Source organism: Eremomyces bilateralis (genome assembly GCF_010015585.1).
Source record: "Eremomyces bilateralis CBS 781.70 unplaced genomic scaffold P152scaffold_3, whole genome shotgun sequence".
Classification (NCBI taxonomy): Eukaryota; Fungi; Ascomycota; class Dothideomycetes; order Eremomycetales; family Eremomycetaceae; genus Eremomyces; species Eremomyces bilateralis.
Window position 1 is genome coordinate 301,763 of NW_022985069.1, and position 15,039 is coordinate 316,801.

General features: G+C 53.1%; 6 protein-coding genes across 6 annotated transcripts; 3 read left to right on the forward strand and 3 right to left on the reverse strand.

Annotated features, from left to right (window-relative positions):
• Window positions 1-124: 124 nt before the first annotated feature.
• On the reverse strand, window positions 125-3,154 carry P152DRAFT_455113 (barren). The gene is made up of 4 exons (XM_033678731.1): window positions 2,953-3,154; window positions 2,336-2,879; window positions 730-2,283; window positions 125-663 (listed from the first exon to the last, which is right to left on the reverse strand). The coding sequence occupies exons 1-4, from the start codon at window positions 3,027-3,029 to the stop codon at window positions 406-408; spliced, it is 2,433 nt and encodes an 810-aa protein (XP_033537040.1). The 5' UTR covers window positions 3,030-3,154; the 3' UTR covers window positions 125-405.
• Window positions 3,155-3,883: 729 nt separating this feature from the next.
• Window positions 3,884-5,649, forward strand: P152DRAFT_455115 (uncharacterized protein). The gene is made up of 2 exons (XM_033678732.1): window positions 3,884-5,133; window positions 5,190-5,649. Exons 1-2 carry the CDS (start codon window positions 4,228-4,230, stop codon window positions 5,310-5,312), a joined length of 1,029 nt encoding a protein of 342 aa, XP_033537041.1. The 5' UTR covers window positions 3,884-4,227; the 3' UTR covers window positions 5,313-5,649.
• A 788-nt stretch (window positions 5,650-6,437) lies between these two features.
• Window positions 6,438-8,454, forward strand: P152DRAFT_464278 (amino acid transporter; the record flags this gene model as incomplete). Its single annotated transcript, XM_033680553.1, has 7 exons — window positions 6,438-6,581; window positions 6,652-6,683; window positions 6,734-6,786; window positions 6,844-7,286; window positions 7,341-7,428; window positions 7,552-8,147; window positions 8,212-8,454. 7 exons carry the CDS (start codon window positions 6,438-6,440, stop codon window positions 8,452-8,454), a joined length of 1,599 nt encoding a protein of 532 aa, XP_033537042.1.
• A 1,018-nt stretch (window positions 8,455-9,472) lies between these two features.
• On the forward strand, window positions 9,473-12,945 carry P152DRAFT_455118 (uncharacterized protein). The gene is made up of 4 exons (XM_033678733.1): window positions 9,473-9,763; window positions 9,870-11,190; window positions 11,243-12,629; window positions 12,685-12,945. The coding sequence occupies exons 1-4, from the start codon at window positions 9,741-9,743 to the stop codon at window positions 12,729-12,731; spliced, it is 2,778 nt and encodes a 925-aa protein (XP_033537043.1). The 5' UTR covers window positions 9,473-9,740; the 3' UTR covers window positions 12,732-12,945.
• Window positions 12,765-13,296, reverse strand: P152DRAFT_185006 (uncharacterized protein). Its single transcript, XM_033674203.1, has one exon. It carries the CDS (start codon window positions 13,071-13,073, stop codon window positions 12,798-12,800), a length of 276 nt encoding a protein of 91 aa, XP_033537044.1. The 5' UTR covers window positions 13,074-13,296; the 3' UTR covers window positions 12,765-12,797.
• A 101-nt stretch (window positions 13,297-13,397) lies between these two features.
• P152DRAFT_390217 (uncharacterized protein) lies at window positions 13,398-14,958 on the reverse strand (the record flags this gene model as incomplete). Its single annotated transcript, XM_033676033.1, has 2 exons — window positions 13,398-13,443; window positions 13,523-14,958. The coding sequence occupies 2 exons, from the start codon at window positions 14,956-14,958 to the stop codon at window positions 13,398-13,400; spliced, it is 1,482 nt and encodes a 493-aa protein (XP_033537045.1).
• Window positions 14,959-15,039: the final 81 nt, after the last annotated feature.

Sequence of the window (15,039 nt, forward strand, 5' to 3'; positions counted from 1 at the left end):
CACTTAAGCGCAATGGACTCAGGCGTAGCACAGGGGAGCTTTGATAATGGTTGCACCTCTTAAAGCTGCGGGGGTGCGCAACAGGTCCTTAACAATTTTGTCGCGATCTCTCATCTCTCGGTAGAAGAGGGTTATGGGGAGTTAAGAGGGTGCGGACAGTGGTATTTATGTCGCGATACACGATGCCTCAAAAGGGATACCCCTTGAGACATTTTCACCTGAAACTCCCTGCCATCATCGGGTTCGCATGTCCTGTAACCATGCAGGAGCAAGAATAGCACGATGCCTAGAAAGGCTCATTGTATTCAGAAATGGCTCATCAGACATACAATCATAACCCCGAACGGAACCTGCCCCGATCCCCCAAGCGCCGAACAATGTGTTGTGAATGTCCCGAATCTAGTCTCATCCGTCCGAGATATCCGCCGCGAAATCCCTCCGTATTGACAAATCCTCGAAGTTCTCCTCGTTGTTGATGATCAGCCCTTTCTCGTTGGCCAGGTGAAGGAGGCAGATGAAGCAATAGGAGGTCGAGATATCCGCCATCGCTTGTTTGGGATACACCGTCTGCAGGTTGTTGATGACGTCGGTGAACATCAAAGTATCCTCCTGGGCAGTCGCAAGGGGTTTTTGAGTAGGTCTTGATGGATTTTCGGTAGGAGCCTGGCAGGAGGTTAGCACAACCAGTATTTCGTAAAGACGATCCAGGCCGTAGAGGATCCAACTTACCAAAGCTTCCTCGAACCCAATTCCCCTCCACATCTCCTCTTTCAACCGCCGTACATCCACCTTTTTCGCTACTCGAGCATATTGAACGTACTCCGGCCGCAACCGCCGACTTTGAGTCACGAGCTGTGTACCAAACGCTCCCTCCTGGTGACCGTTGAGTGCCTCGCCCAGGGGCGCAATCCCATTCCCCACGCCCTCTGCAATGTCGGGAGAGAAATGGTCCCTCGCATCCGCGAACTCCAAGCCGTCGTCATCGTCATCCATCCCCACCGCGCCGAGGCCATCGTCCTGGAAGAAATCGGCATCATAGTCGCCTCGAGCTGCCATTTCCTCGGCACTCGCAGCTGCGGCCTCTTCGTTCTTCCGTGCCCAGAATTCCTCGTCGAGGTTGGCGTTCGATGAAGCCTGGTCTGCGGTTAGGCGGCCACCCGACGGCCGTAAGGAGCCCATCTCCGCCTTTGGTTTGAGAAAGAGTCGTAGCAGCTGTCGGGAGCTAAAATGCTTGTCATCAGGAAGGAGATTTCTGGACTTCGATTTCCATTGCGCTTTCGGTAGCGTGATCGAGGAAATGGATGCCGCTGTCGTATATAGCCCGTCCGCCATCGCTTGTGACATTGGAGCAGCGAAGTCGATTTCGAAAGGTTCCCGTTCCTTCCGCTTCGTCGGGCCGGCGTTCGCTGCCTTTGCAGCATCCTTAATTCGTCGGATCCTCCAGTGTTCCGGCCCGGCCCAGTTCTTCTGAAGGGCCTCGTCGAAGTAATTCAAGATGTTCGCCTGTTGGTCATCGACGCCGTGTTGTAGGATAACCCCGTACTGCGGCTTTCCGACCTCGAAGGTACCGACATTGCCGTTCGCCTCGTCGTCATCAGCTAAACCGTCATGCGGCCGCATCTGGACGTCGAGCGCGGCTTCTCTTGCCCAGGCCTCGCCGCCCTCTCCGAACCCCACGTCGCCCGGCAGGTCGAACCCAAGTGCGTCGTCGTCGTCGTCGTCAAAACCCATTGGGTTATCGCCATCAAGGAAGCCCCCTGAAGCGCCCGGAGTAGTGTCTCTCTTCTGTTGTTTCCAGTCATCCGCACCCTTCAAAATAGGTAGTGAAAGCGATCCATTCGGATCGCCAAGGCTGAAGTCTTTAAACGAGGGACAGATATCCTGCTCATCCAGAATTGCGAGGTTTGGAAAGAATTTCGCCCCCAAACCGGCAATATCAACCTCTACTGCCGGCTCTTCCACTGGCTCCTCGAGCTGCTCAGCGTCTGCGTCCTGCATCAAAGTATCTCCATCTTCCCCCGGCAAGTTCTCGGCCTCGGCATCCGACACCATTCCGGCTTCGTTTTGCGGCTCCGTTTCCCGAACATCATCGCTGCTGTCAAAGACAATCCTGCCTTCAGTATCGATACCGAGATGGTTTAACAAGAGTCCTTTCGCACCACCCTCATCAAAATCAGCTGAGGCCTTTTTAAACAGCGGGTCGACCGAGAACTCGAGCTCCATCTTCTTTAGCTGTAGTTGAGCAAAGGAGTTGACCAATGTAGCCTCTGATGACCGTTGCGTCTACATCCGAAGGTAAGCATATAATTCCCATTTCTCATGCGATTGACCTGACCTTCTTCCTTGATTTCTTTCTCTCTCCTTCCTCATCGGAACCATCGGAACCATCGGCGTCTTCTCCGTCCGTTCCCCGACCCTTGCTGTCTTTACTCCTGCTCTCCGCCAGGCCACTCAGCAGCTTCCCGGTTTCCGTCGCGACACTGTCCACGCGACTCGTGTAGATCTTCACGCATCCGTCCAGCGTGCAACTCGCCCTCTGGAAGTTCACACCGTCGCCCTCCCTCAGCAGCGACATGTCATGGAAATAATCGATCAACGCGAAGTTCCAGGAGTTCTGCGCGTTGATCTTGTTGTCCGTCGCCATCTTCATCCATTCTTCGAAATTGGCCAGGATCGGCACCCGCTTCATCGGAGTCACCGCGTTTCCGCCGACACTGGGTCCATCGTCGCCTGGAGTCCGCGGACTGGTCCCGAGGAACGACCGTCGCTTCCGCATGGGCGTCGCGGCCGCGCGTATTTGGTTCATTTGGACCTCATGGAGGGCTTGTCGAGATTGCATGCGGTTGGCCTTTTCCCTCCGGTCATCATTTAGAGGGACTCTGAAATCCATTAGTATTCGTTGGCATGGAATGCGAATTGCACGGTGCCCAGGGCGGTTGTTTGGGTACGTACTTCATGGGCGACTTGTGTGGTGTAGCCACGGAGACATACTTGTCGCGACCTTTTGGGGGGCCCAAATCTCGAGGCATGGTGAGTAGCTGTAAATACAACCAAAGAGCAGCACATGAATTGATTGCAATTTGGAGGTGCATTAATGGTTACCGTTAGCTTGTCGCACAGAGTCCTTAACTTGCGCGGCTTAAGAAACTCCAGAGTGTAAACAATCACAGAGGCCCGTGCACAACATTAACAGGGGTACCGGGTAATGGGGTATAAGGTATTTAATGTTAGCTGTTAGGTGGAAGAAGCGCGTCACGTGTCCATGAGATTATGTAGTGATTATGACGAAGTTGTAGGACGCGAAAGTTATGCACGATACTGCGGGGAGCAAGACTCGTTAGTGAGGACCAGAATCGTTCAATTCCTTGCCTCTCGGAGTTTAAAGCACTCGAATTCCATTCTAGGAATAATGCAAGTCTGGTCTGGTGTTCTGGTTGTGTTGCCTGAGGCATAAACCACTGCCCAGACCAATGGTCTAAGGCATCAATATTCACCTCTCACAATCTCACTGTCCGTACAGAGTACGACTAAGCTGATCGCTGAACAATCAACTCTTGGGACCATACACTTGGCAGCTAGGTACTTCAAGAAATTGTCGAGGTTTCCGAAACGTGAAATGGCGGAAAGATATTCGTTCCAGCCCGTCTCGGCGAAGGAGTGATAGTCTCCTGTACAACAACCTTGCTAAGTTGCTGACAGAGCCTGACATGTGTAGAAGCGGCCGTTCCCGAATTTCCCAATGGACTGGACGGATGGATTCCGTTGCAACGGCGGACTAAGAATACCAGCACACACAGAAAAAGCTCGGCTCGACGTCATCCACAGCCAAACACAGGACAAGCCCAGTCAGGGCCCTGCATGAATGACTGCATCTCTCAACAAACTCCGTTCTGCCATTCAGCCAGGCATCGAGATCAAGACTCCAGTCAGAATAAAAGACCATCGACATCGTCGTCAGCAATCCTCTCGCTTTTCTTCCTTCTTCATTGCCATCATGCGTCCCTATCTCTCCATTCTTATCAACCACGACCCTCATCTAACTATTCCCTTTACGAAGCTGAACTCTTTCAACACTCGCTCAGCAGGTGGCGTTGGTCTGTCACGCCACGCCGCAAGTCTATCGCCTTCTCGTTATCGCTGATGACTCCCTCATTCACGATAATAAATTAACGGCATTGATCCTCGAAAGATCCTCACCGTCCATTCCGTCTCATTCCACTGACCATGATGGGGTTCTTCCGTAAAGAGAAGCCATCCTCCGAACCCTCCACCACCACAGTTCCCTCAGAAGCCCCAACGAACCCCGAGGACCCAACTGACGACCCAACCGACGACCCAACCGGCGACGCTATCACGACAGCGACAGCGAATCCAGCAAACCCGCTCGACTACCCAGCAACGCAAGTCTTCTACGCCGATCCGTCCTTCCCCGAACCCCCCGAACTCAACTACGACCTCCGCTCCCGGAAGAAGGCCCTCATCTTCTTCTGGTCCCTCGTCATCGTCGACTGCGTCTTTGTCCCCATCGCCCTCTACTTCGGCCTCTTCTACGGTACCAGCCTCTCCCACAACGCTGTCTTCTCCATCAGCACCGCCACCCTCGGGACCGTGTCCATCGTCGAATACTTCCTCCGATTCCACCGCCTTTTCCGGAAAGGCAGCAAGTGTCGCGTCATCGGCTCGCATCGCTGGTACCTCGACTGGTTCCACTGGAATCTGAGCCTCGGATGGATCGCCGTCATGATTGAGTTGATCGTCGGAACCGTGCCGCATGAGCCGCCGATTCGCCTGCTCGCCATGCCCGTGTCGTCGATGCTGTACGCGCTCGCCGTTGAGATGCTGATTGTCGATGTGTTGCGATACTTTAAGGTGCGGGCGCCGGTACGGGTCAGTTCGCTTCCGCGAGGTGCGGAGCTGCGACCTGGGTTATATGCCTTTATCGAAGATGTCGTGGCGGTGGATGGAAGCGGCGGAGCGGAGTACCGGCAGAGGCTAAACGTGCGGTATCTCTCGAGCCACTATTTCCGAGTCATGTTGCACCGATTGACCCTATTCTGGGCTTTCGGAGCGATCGGGGTTGCAACACTGACGACGATTTTGATCTTCACGCTTCAGAAAGATGCAGCATATGTGGTAAGTCCGGAGTGCGATCGACTGCATGTGGTTACATCAGGCTAATGGATTGTCAGGTTGGATGGACCGTCCCATTTATTTGGGCCGGTATCTGGTCATGGATCACTGTACCGTATGTAAAGCGGAGTCTGAAGCGCGAGCGCGAGATTTGGAAAGCAGAGCGAAGACCGAAGGCCTGATGCAACGTTGATGCGCCCAGCCCTTTCATTACGCATACTTAATGCCGCTACCGAGCATTAGAGCGTTGCCAAAAGATATGACCTGGGTTTGACGAATTAATATACGACACATAAACGGAGCATAGGAGCATCTGGGGGGCCATTTTGTATAGATCTATGTATCAGCAGCGCAAATCTCAAGCGGTCGATTTGTTTCCCACAGCGCAGTGGTTTCCTAACTTGATATCCTAACTTCTATTGCGGTAACCAGGTCAGTTCGTAACTGAGGTGTTGTTTGCTGTGGGTATCATCAGGCCATCAGCACAGTAGGCGAGGTACTGAACTGCAAGCCTGTCCATATATTGTTCGAACATGTTAACGTACATGTTAATGTGTCCCGACTATCACCGTGATTACCTTTCTTATAGGCTTCTCACCTTGATTTCTCTCTTTGGTTTCCCATCCTATACATCCTATTAATGTCCTCATGACATCGCAAGCCAGCCTATCAGGGTCTGTTCCATTTATGTAGACCACCCCACAACAGCAGGCGCCACGCCCACGAACCAACCCCCCTGTCTCCAGCCCTCACTCCACGCCTTACCACTTATCCGTAGTTATCAGTAACTATCCGTAACTATCAGTAACTTTTCTCGGCTCCTACATGAAAGTCCCAGACCACGAACCGTAGTCTTCGGTCTCGACACCACGCCACCGACGCCAGGTTATCGGTGCTCCCGGCCTGATATGATAAAGCGAATACGTGATGGGCGTCCCGTAGCGGCCTTAGCACCGCTGGATGCGGGGATTCAAGCAAATTGGCGGGTTTGACCAAGGGCCTAGTCCCGGATAGGGCGCATCACACGGGTGCTTGGCTGAGTAGGACACAACGACAAGGCGAGAACCGAACGGGACTTTTATTAGCCCGTGAAGCTTGAGATGCTTGCAGGCCGATGCTGATAAGGTCGGTCTCCCCAATTTTCAGCGCGCACTTCGCTTTCTCGGAGATCGTCTGGGCGCATAGTCTGTCGCATCTACAAACTGCTAGTTTAAATCTCGTCGAATCTACTAATCGGCGCTTCTGTGAGAGGATCAATTGGGTTCGGCTGCTGCATATTCACCGTGTCAGTGGACTTGGACGACGTCATGTCTTCCATGGCGCGGCGACTCTCCGTCACCGACGCGACTGACGCAGCGGACGAGAACCGTCTCGCTGACTGGGGCTACAAACAAGAGCTGAAAAGAGACTGGAGTGTGTTGCAAAACTTCGGAGTCTCCTTTAGTATTATTGTGAGTTGAACTCGGAGATCGTCGTGGTAAAGTTCCATCGAGGCTCAAGAGCTAACCATCGGTGTCACAGAGTGTTGTAACAGGTCTTACAACCCTATTCAGGTAAGAACTCCTGATGGATCAACTGGGGACCATATCTGACAGGTTGACAGCTATGGCTTGACAACTGGCGGTCCTGCCGTAATGGCATCGGGCTGGATTTGCGGTACGTATGTCGAAATCACCTAATATCGCTTCGATCCATCCGCTATTACCAATATAGTCTCCTTTTTCACCCTCTTCGTCGGCCTCTCCATGGCTGAAATCGTGTCCGCGATTCCCACCTCCGGGGGCCCTTATTTCTGGGCCGCGAAACTCGCTCCCGACCACCTCGCCCCTTTCTTCTCGTGGGTGACGGGCTGGTTTAACTTCGTCGGCCAGTTCGCCGTGACGACCGGGATATCCTTCGGACTGGCCGGGTTGATCAGCACGGCCGCGACGGTGAAGACTAGTTACGAGCCGACGCCCGCGAAGGTGATCGGGATCTACGCGGCGATTCTAGTCAGCCATGGGCTGGTGAATAGCTTCGGGGTGCACGCCTTGCGGTATCTGAACAATGCGAGTATCGTTTTGCATAGCTTGGGCGTTGGGGCGCTGGCGATCGCCATCCTGAGCAAGGCGCCCACGCATCGAAGTGCGAGCGAGGTTTTCGGGCACTTCTACGATGTGAGCAACCGATACTGGAGTCCTATATGTGTTCGGTGACTTACTGTATCACAGGGAACCGGTGATCCGGGCTGGTCTGAACGCGCTTCGCCCGCGTATGTTGCGATCACTGGAGTTTTGATGAGCCAGTTTACGATTACAGGTGAGTGGTTGAGGGATATGTGAATCGACCCAGCCTCTGCAGGCTATGCAGCGGTTTACGATGGTTGAATCCTTAAAGCAAATTCAACCTTTCTAGGTCTCCGGAATCTAATAACGATTACAGGGTTCGACGCCTCCGCGCACTTGAGCGAAGAGACTCACGATGCCTCTTGGGCGGCCCCAATCGGCGTCATCATGTCCATCGCCTGCTCCTCCATCTTCGGCTTCTTCTACATGCTCAGCCTCCTCTTTTCCATCCAGGACTTCGATCGCACCATCAATTCGGACTACGAGCAGCCCGTGCTCCAGATTTTAGTGGACGTATTCGGGGAAAACGGCGCCCTGGTGCTCATGACGCTGATCATGGTGTGCGTCTGGCATTGCGGCCTCTTCTCCATCACCTCTAACTCCCGCATGATGTTCGCCTTCAGCCGGGACGGTGCGTTGCCGCATTTCTTCGACCACGTCCACCCGACGCTGAAGAGCCCGATCCGGACGATTTGGCTGGCGGCAACCCTGTCCTTCATCCTCGCGTTGCCGAGTCTGGGATCCAGCGTCGCGTACGCAGCCGCTACGAGCATCGCTACCATCGGATTGTATATCAGCTACGCGATCCCGGTCTTGATCGCAATTATCTGGCCCAAAAAGTTCAAATCGATGAAGGGTCCGTTCGACTTGAAAGTCTTCTCGTGGCCAGTAGGATTCATTGCGTGTCTTTGGGTAAGTGATTAACTCAGCCGTTGGTCCGAATGACTACGATGCCACTAACGAGAGAAAAACGCAGGTCGCATTCATCACCATCGTGTTCTGTCTCCCAACTCTCAACCCGGTTGATAGTCAGTCATTGAACTACACTCCGGTTGCTGTGGGAATTGTCATTCTATTCACGTTTGCTACCTGGTTTTTATGGGCCCATCGCTGGTTTACAGGGCCGATTAACCAGATCGAGCTTGAGCAGGCGGGCGTAAGCCTTGAAGCACAAGCGTTGGAGGAGCATGCGGCCGATGTGACGAAGAAGGCAGAATAGGGGGAGATTGAGGCCTTTCGGGATCTAATTCCACAGTGCATGTGTATGGGGTACATTTCCCAATTGCGCTACCTACTATTGTGCAGGAAACTCCGAAATGAGGATTGGGGCGGTTTGAAGTTTGATCATATATATAGTTGAGGATATTAATCTAAAGAAGCTGACTGCTACAAACCTGCAGTGTGAAGGTGACTGTATGTATTAGTAAGATATTCACAGTACTGTAAACATGCCCAGAAGTGCCGACATGATTTTAGCACACATTTGATAACCCGTAAAATTACCAATAACTAAAGGAAACGGGAAATACTGCAGAATCTGGAGAAGACCAAAAGTTATGATGCATACTGTAGTCTACTGCAGTGTTAACATCATGAGTTGAACTGTGGCGGCAGATATTGGAGTCCGTATCACGATTGGTCCTGGCAGTGACGGGCTCAAGGGACCACACTCAAGTATATATCATTCTCGCTGAGCTTCAATGGTCACGACTGAGTTCGATAATCCGGGTAAGATACAATGTAGAAGCCATTTTTGGTGAATGGTGACGGAATCTGAGCCAGCAAAGGTTGGCCGTCGATTTGGTGGATTAAAGGGGACTGGGGAGTTAAAGGCAAGAATAGACCTGTCTGGGCGATAAACCGGAAGGTAAGTAGATTACCTATCCATCTGTACATGTCATGCTGCGGACCTAAGAGAGAATGGTAATACCCAATGCCTTGCAAGTTGCAAGAGTTAAACTACGACTGCACAAGGAATAATTGGCTCTTTCAAAGGTTTTAAATCGGTGATGGCAATTGCGGTTTGAAGTCCGATGCGAGGCACGTGATATGCTGCGCCGCATCGCTAGCGGCGCGTCTGGGCCAAGCAGTTGGTGGCTAGTGCACATTGCGTAGGCCACGTTCCTGCCCTGCTTGGCCATTTGACGTTAATTGGTCAATTTGCCACCCACCCTGCTCATTCGGACATTTTTCTAGGAAGTGAATCAGGAAGTGACGTCGCGTGCGATTTCCAGTTCCACATCTGGCTCACCGTCCATCATTCCAACCAACCAATTTCATATCTCGTCGTTCACCCACCTTGTTATCATCCTGATTCAGCCAATGTTTTCGCTGTCGCCTTTCTTCTCTCTCCGTACCTTCATCCTTTCCGATCTCACCTCCACCCTTCATCTTTCCCTCCTCTCGCTACCTGAGCTCGCTGCTAGTATAGAATGATGATGGTTTACTGATTCATTTCCTTGACATCGCTGAGAACGGGCAATTGCCAATCAATATACCGCCAACATGCCGACTTTTGTTTGCGCACTGTAAGCCTGTCCCCTCCCAACTTAATTCATTTCCTACGTCATGGTGCGCAATAGTGCGGCAATTGACACAGGACTCGACGGCCAAAAACTAATACATCTCGTTTAGGTTCCTCCCTAACACGGTCGATTTTCACAACCTCCCTTCCAGCGACCCCAGTAGCCCAGTTACCCTTGGGACTCGCACGGGATCGGTTAGTGATGTCCCGCAGGTCAAAACTAGCCTCTTCCCAGAAGCCGACCCTCCCAAAACCCCGTCCTCAAACGATGTCGATTACTTCTTCTCAAAGCGTCAACCCAGCGCCAGGTCGTACTTTCCAAAATCCAACAACCCCGGCGGCCTAGTTCGCAGCGACTCCCATGTCCCGGAATGGGGATCGGCTCTGCCTTTCCGTCAACCAAAATCACGGGCTGCGGAACTACCGCCCGATACCATTCTCCGGTACACTCAGCAGCAGCAGGCGATCGATCGGGCCAAGACTGCGAGGTCCCGGCGCGCCAGTCAAGCTCTAGTTCCATCGCGCTCCGGGAGCAGTGACCCAAATTGGGGTCAGGAGTGGACGGTGGCACCTGCTGTCCAGAACAATGGCGATCTAGCGAACGCAGTTCGAGCCACAATTGATACCGGGGCCTTGGACAATGTTATATGGCTGGGTACTGTCGGTTTCCCCACAGACTCGCTCCGGCAACAGACCAAAGACGAGATCAATGAGCGCATGGAGTCGGAATTCGATTCACTTACCGTCTTTGTCAAGGACAGTGATATCGACGGACACTACAATCATTACTGCAAGACCATACTTTGGCCTGTGCTCCATTACCAAATCCCCGACCATCCGAAGAGCAAGGCTTATGAGGACCATTCGTGGAAATATTACGTCAACATCAACCAAGCCTTTGCCGACAAGATCATCGCATGCTATAAGCGAGGAGACACCATCTGGATCCACGACTACCACCTTCTCCTGGTTCCGGGCATGGTTCGAAACAAGATCCCTGACGCACAGATTGGATTCTTTCTGCACACCGCCTTCCCTTCATCGGAAGTCTTCCGGTGCCTGTCGGTTCGGAATCAGCTCCTCAATGGCATGCTCGGAGCCAATTTGATTTCGTTCCAGAGCTCAGAGTATGCGGACCACTTCCTGACCACCTGTAGCCGACTGCTCCTAGTTGAAGCAACCACTGAAGGTGTTCAACTGGAGCATCGATTTGTCAACGTGTCGTCGATTGCTATTGGTATTGACCCGAAGGGCATCGAACAGGAGCGTGTCCAAGAGGAGGTGGGGGATTGGATTAAGATGATGCAGGAGCGTTACAAAGATAAACATCTCATCGTTGCTCGAGACAAGCTAGATAATGTCCGAGGCGTGAGGCAGAAATTGCTTGCTTATGAGCTGTTCTTGAACAAGTACCCTGAATGGCGCGAGAAGGCATGCTCATCTCTTCGGTTTTAAAACCCTCATTTTCTGACGATGTTCATAGGTTGTGCTCATCCAGGTCGCCGTTTCTGCTTCGGACAACCCTGCATTCAATGCTACGGTATCCGACATTGTCACTCGCATTGAGTCCCAGCATGCGAATCTGGCCCGCCAACCACTCATTTTCCTCCGCCAGGATATCTCATACCCTCAATATCTTGGCCTTCTCTGCATCGCGGATGTTCTTATGATCACATCTCTTCGTGAGGGGATGAACTTGGCCGCACATGAGTTCATTTACTGTCAGGATGGTCGGGATGGGGGCAAGCAACACGGCCCGGTCATTCTGTCAGAATTCACTGGATGTCATTCACTCTTCGACGGAAGCGTGCTCTCTGTCAACCCCTGGAATTATCGGCAGTGCGCTGATGCAATTAAGGAGGCTCTCGAGATGGACGCCGCCGAGAAGGAAAGGCGCTACACAAAGATGCGAGAAATTGTCCTCAAGTGCACAGGTAGCTCGTGGTGCACGGAACTAAGCACGCAGTTAAGCAAGTGCTACAATAACCAATACACTCAAGACGCCATGTCTATCCCTCGCCTTTCGGCAACTCAGCTTGGCGATAGGTACCGAAGGACGAAGCGCCGTTTGTTTATCCTCGATTATGAAGGCACTCTCGCCAACATTACCTCGATGAACAGCAACGTGCACTTGTCATCTCCTCAGCGGGTCATTGACACCTTGAACGACCTCCTACTTGACACCCGCAACATTGTCTACATCATGTCTGGCCAGCGGCCGGAGAATCTTGAGCGGCTCTTCTCTCGCGTCCCTGGTCTCGGAATCATCGCCGAGAATGGGTGCTTTTCCCGGGAAGCGGGGCAGGACGCTTGGACTCGATTCGCCGACTTTGAAAAGATGGAAGAATGGAAAGCCGAAGTCAAGAACGTGTTACAGTATTACCTGGATCGCATCCCTGGAGGCACCATTGAGGAGAATCACTGTAGCCTGCGCCTCAAGTACGGTCGAGCGGAAGACATTCAAGCCGCAGCAGCATTCGCAGGAGACTGTGCCAACAATGTCAACGACGCATGCAGTGGGATGCGGATTCGTGCAATCCACATCCATCAAGGGGTGCTGATTGAGCCGTATGATTGGAGCAAAGGCAGTGCAGCAACGCATATCTTCGACGAACTACGTGCTGGCAATGGGCCCCATTTCAACCCAGTCAGGGGCGAAGGGCCTGACGATACGGACGCGAACAATAATAAAGGCAAAGAGGCCCTGATGCCGGATTTCCTGATGGTAGCAGGGAACGATCGTGAAGATGAGGGCATCTTCCGATGGGCGAACAACCTGCAGAAGGACGGTGTCGTGCCCTACGTGACGACCGTGAGTGTCGGGAAACGCAACACTGATGCGATGTCCACTTTGACGCAGGGAACGACTGGTGAGTTTCATCCTCGATTATAAATTTGAAACAGGAACTGACGCTAAGATCACAGGTCTTCTCTCCGTTCTCACGAATCTGTCGAAGTTGAATGGGGCGTAAATTGCACGCCATGCACTGTGTACAGCAACATAACGCGCTGGCAGCGCTGTCTATTTCTCGACTGGTTCACATCATGCAAGGCTCATTGCGGGATTCCCACCACGCAGAGCGTTGGTTTGGGCACATTCGGAGCAAGCCATGGTGGTTATATATACCCATTTCCACGCACAAGCGGAGTCGATAGAAATACAATTCATTCCAAAGTTTATGGTCCAACATGGTGATCGTGAGTTCTGGTGATGTTGCAGTCCCGTAATACATGGCCGACGGTCCAGATTCTGGTATCTGTCCGGTTGCAAGCGGGTGGTTCCATATAGGTAGACGCAATGAAACCTCGACCATTCCTGGCCACTGTCACTTCTGATCGTAATATAACTTCTTTTAGAATTGGCAGAGAGCTACCAAGTCTTCTATTGCTGACCCTCAGGCCGTGATATGTGACATGGATGCTTTTAATGGAAAACTTTGTCCTTGTCTCTCCTTAGCCTTCGGCTGCTCAGTTCGACCATGCGATTGCACCGTCCGCTACCCCATAGCGCTCACAAGACAAACGCCATTATCATGTGTCAACCAGCTGTCAAGACAGTCATGCGCATAAACCTATGTCTATTCGTGCAGTCGTCACGGAGTCATCGTTCCTGCAGATGGAGATGGCTTTGTTGATGTTCAGTTAGTTATCGGTTCGAGGGTTGAGCCCGCCACGATGTTCGCCCTGTGAATATGATTAGCATATTGAACTCTAGTAATTGAAGCGAAACAGTCCCGTTAGAACGTTCCGTAGAGCAACTCACCATCCGATCAACCGCCAATGCTTGTCGATCCGCCGACTCAACGCAATCTTCTCCCCAATCTCCGTGCACGCAGGGCTCGTCAGCACCAACCGCGCCGCGTCCGCCTTGACGGCCTGCACCTTGGCCCCCGTGGCCGTGCTGCCGATGTTGACCATCAACACCTCGTTCTTGGTCAGCTTCGCGACCTTCTCCTGCTTGCCGTCGGCGGTGCGCACGCCCAGCAGCCGGCGCAGCAGGAAGAAATTGACCTCCAGCTCCGTGTAGATGGCGGGCAGATGGCCCTTGAGCCCCAGGACGAACCCGACGAGGCGATCCGCGCGGCAGAGGGTCGGGTCGACGCGTGTGCCGACGCCGATGAGGCCACCAGGCACGGCGAACTTGAGGTCGTTGTGCTCGGCGAACAGGGTGACGACGCGGCTGTAGATGGGCTTGCACTGGATGCGGCCCTGGTCGTCCTTGCTGACGATACCGGGGCGGATTTCGATTTCGTCGCCGAGCTTCAGCACGCCGGTGAGGATGGAGCCACCGGCGACGCCGCCCTTGAGGTCCTCGATCTCGGCGCCGGGCTTGTTGACGTCGAAGGATCGGATAATAATCATGTGCGGGGAGGCGGTGAAGTTGCGGGGGGGGATGGGAATCGTGTTGCAGAGGGCTTCGTTGACGGCGTCGATGTTGAACTTGAGCTGGGCGGAGATGGGGATGATGGGGGAGCCATCAGCGACGGTGCCGCGGATGAATTTGAGGATCGATTGGTAGTGCGTGAGCGCGTTCTCTTCTTTCATCAGATCGACCTTGTTTTGGAGGATGATGATATGGTTCAACTTCATGATTTCGATGGCCGCCAAATGCTCGGAGGTTTGCGGTTGGGGACAGGTTTCGTTCCCGGCAACCAGAAGGAGGGCGGCGTCCATGACGGCGGCGCCGGACAACATGGTGCTCATGAGAATGTCGTGACCGGGGCAATCGACGAAGGAGACATGTCTGTGAAGGCGATACGTGCCGGCACAACCTTCCCGCTCGCATGGCGGATCGACCTCTTTATCGGACTTGAACGACCTGTAGCAAGTCGGGCGAGGGCATGCTGGGTTATCGCATTTGTAGATCTTTGCGTTGGCATAACCCAGCTTGATCGTAATGTTCCGTACCAGCTCGTTCTTAAAGCGGACGGTCTGGACTCCTGATATGGCCTTCACCACGGTCGACTTCCCGTGAGCGACATGGCCGATGGTGCCGATATTGATGGTGGCCTGGTGGGAAATGATCTCCGGGGACAGCGGGTGCAGCTGGCTGATATCGATGTCCTTGGCGTCCGGCTGCGGTTCTAGGAACGGCTTCGGTTCGGGGGCTATCTGCACTGCCTTTTTTGACTTCAAGGCGGATTTGAGAGGGGCCTTGTCTTCGACTTCGGAATCGGACGATGCTGCGTCCAGGTGCATCTCATTTTCTCCATCGGACTCCATGTTTGCGAGAGGATCCGTGTGGTCGGGAGTCGCGCAGTATGGTATGGAGTGTTATAT

Coding starts and splice junctions, on each gene's coding strand:
- P152DRAFT_455113 (XM_033678731.1), bottom strand. CDS start 3,029: ATGCCTCGAGATTTGGGCCCCCCAAAAGGTCGCGACAAGTATGTCTCC. Junction 2,880..2,952: donor CCACACAAGTCGCCCATGAA/GTACGTACCCAA, acceptor AATGGATTTCAG/AGTCCCTCTAAATGATGACC. Junction 664..729: donor TTGGGTTCGAGGAAGCTTTG/GTAAGTTGGATC, acceptor ACCTCCTGCCAG/GCTCCTACCGAAAATCCATC.
- P152DRAFT_455115 (XM_033678732.1), top strand. CDS start 4,228: ATGGGGTTCTTCCGTAAAGAGAAGCCATCCTCCGAACCCTCCACCACC. Junction 5,134..5,189: donor AGAAAGATGCAGCATATGTG/GTAAGTCCGGAG, acceptor ATGGATTGTCAG/GTTGGATGGACCGTCCCATT.
- P152DRAFT_455118 (XM_033678733.1), top strand. CDS start 9,741: ATGCCGACTTTTGTTTGCGCACT. Junction 9,764..9,869: donor CCGACTTTTGTTTGCGCACT/GTAAGCCTGTCC, acceptor CATCTCGTTTAG/GTTCCTCCCTAACACGGTCG. Junction 11,191..11,242: donor ACCCTGAATGGCGCGAGAAG/GCATGCTCATCT, acceptor CGATGTTCATAG/GTTGTGCTCATCCAGGTCGC.
- P152DRAFT_185006 (XM_033674203.1), bottom strand. CDS start 13,073: ATGGTCGAGGTTTCATTGCGTCTACCTATATGGAACCACCCGCTTGCA.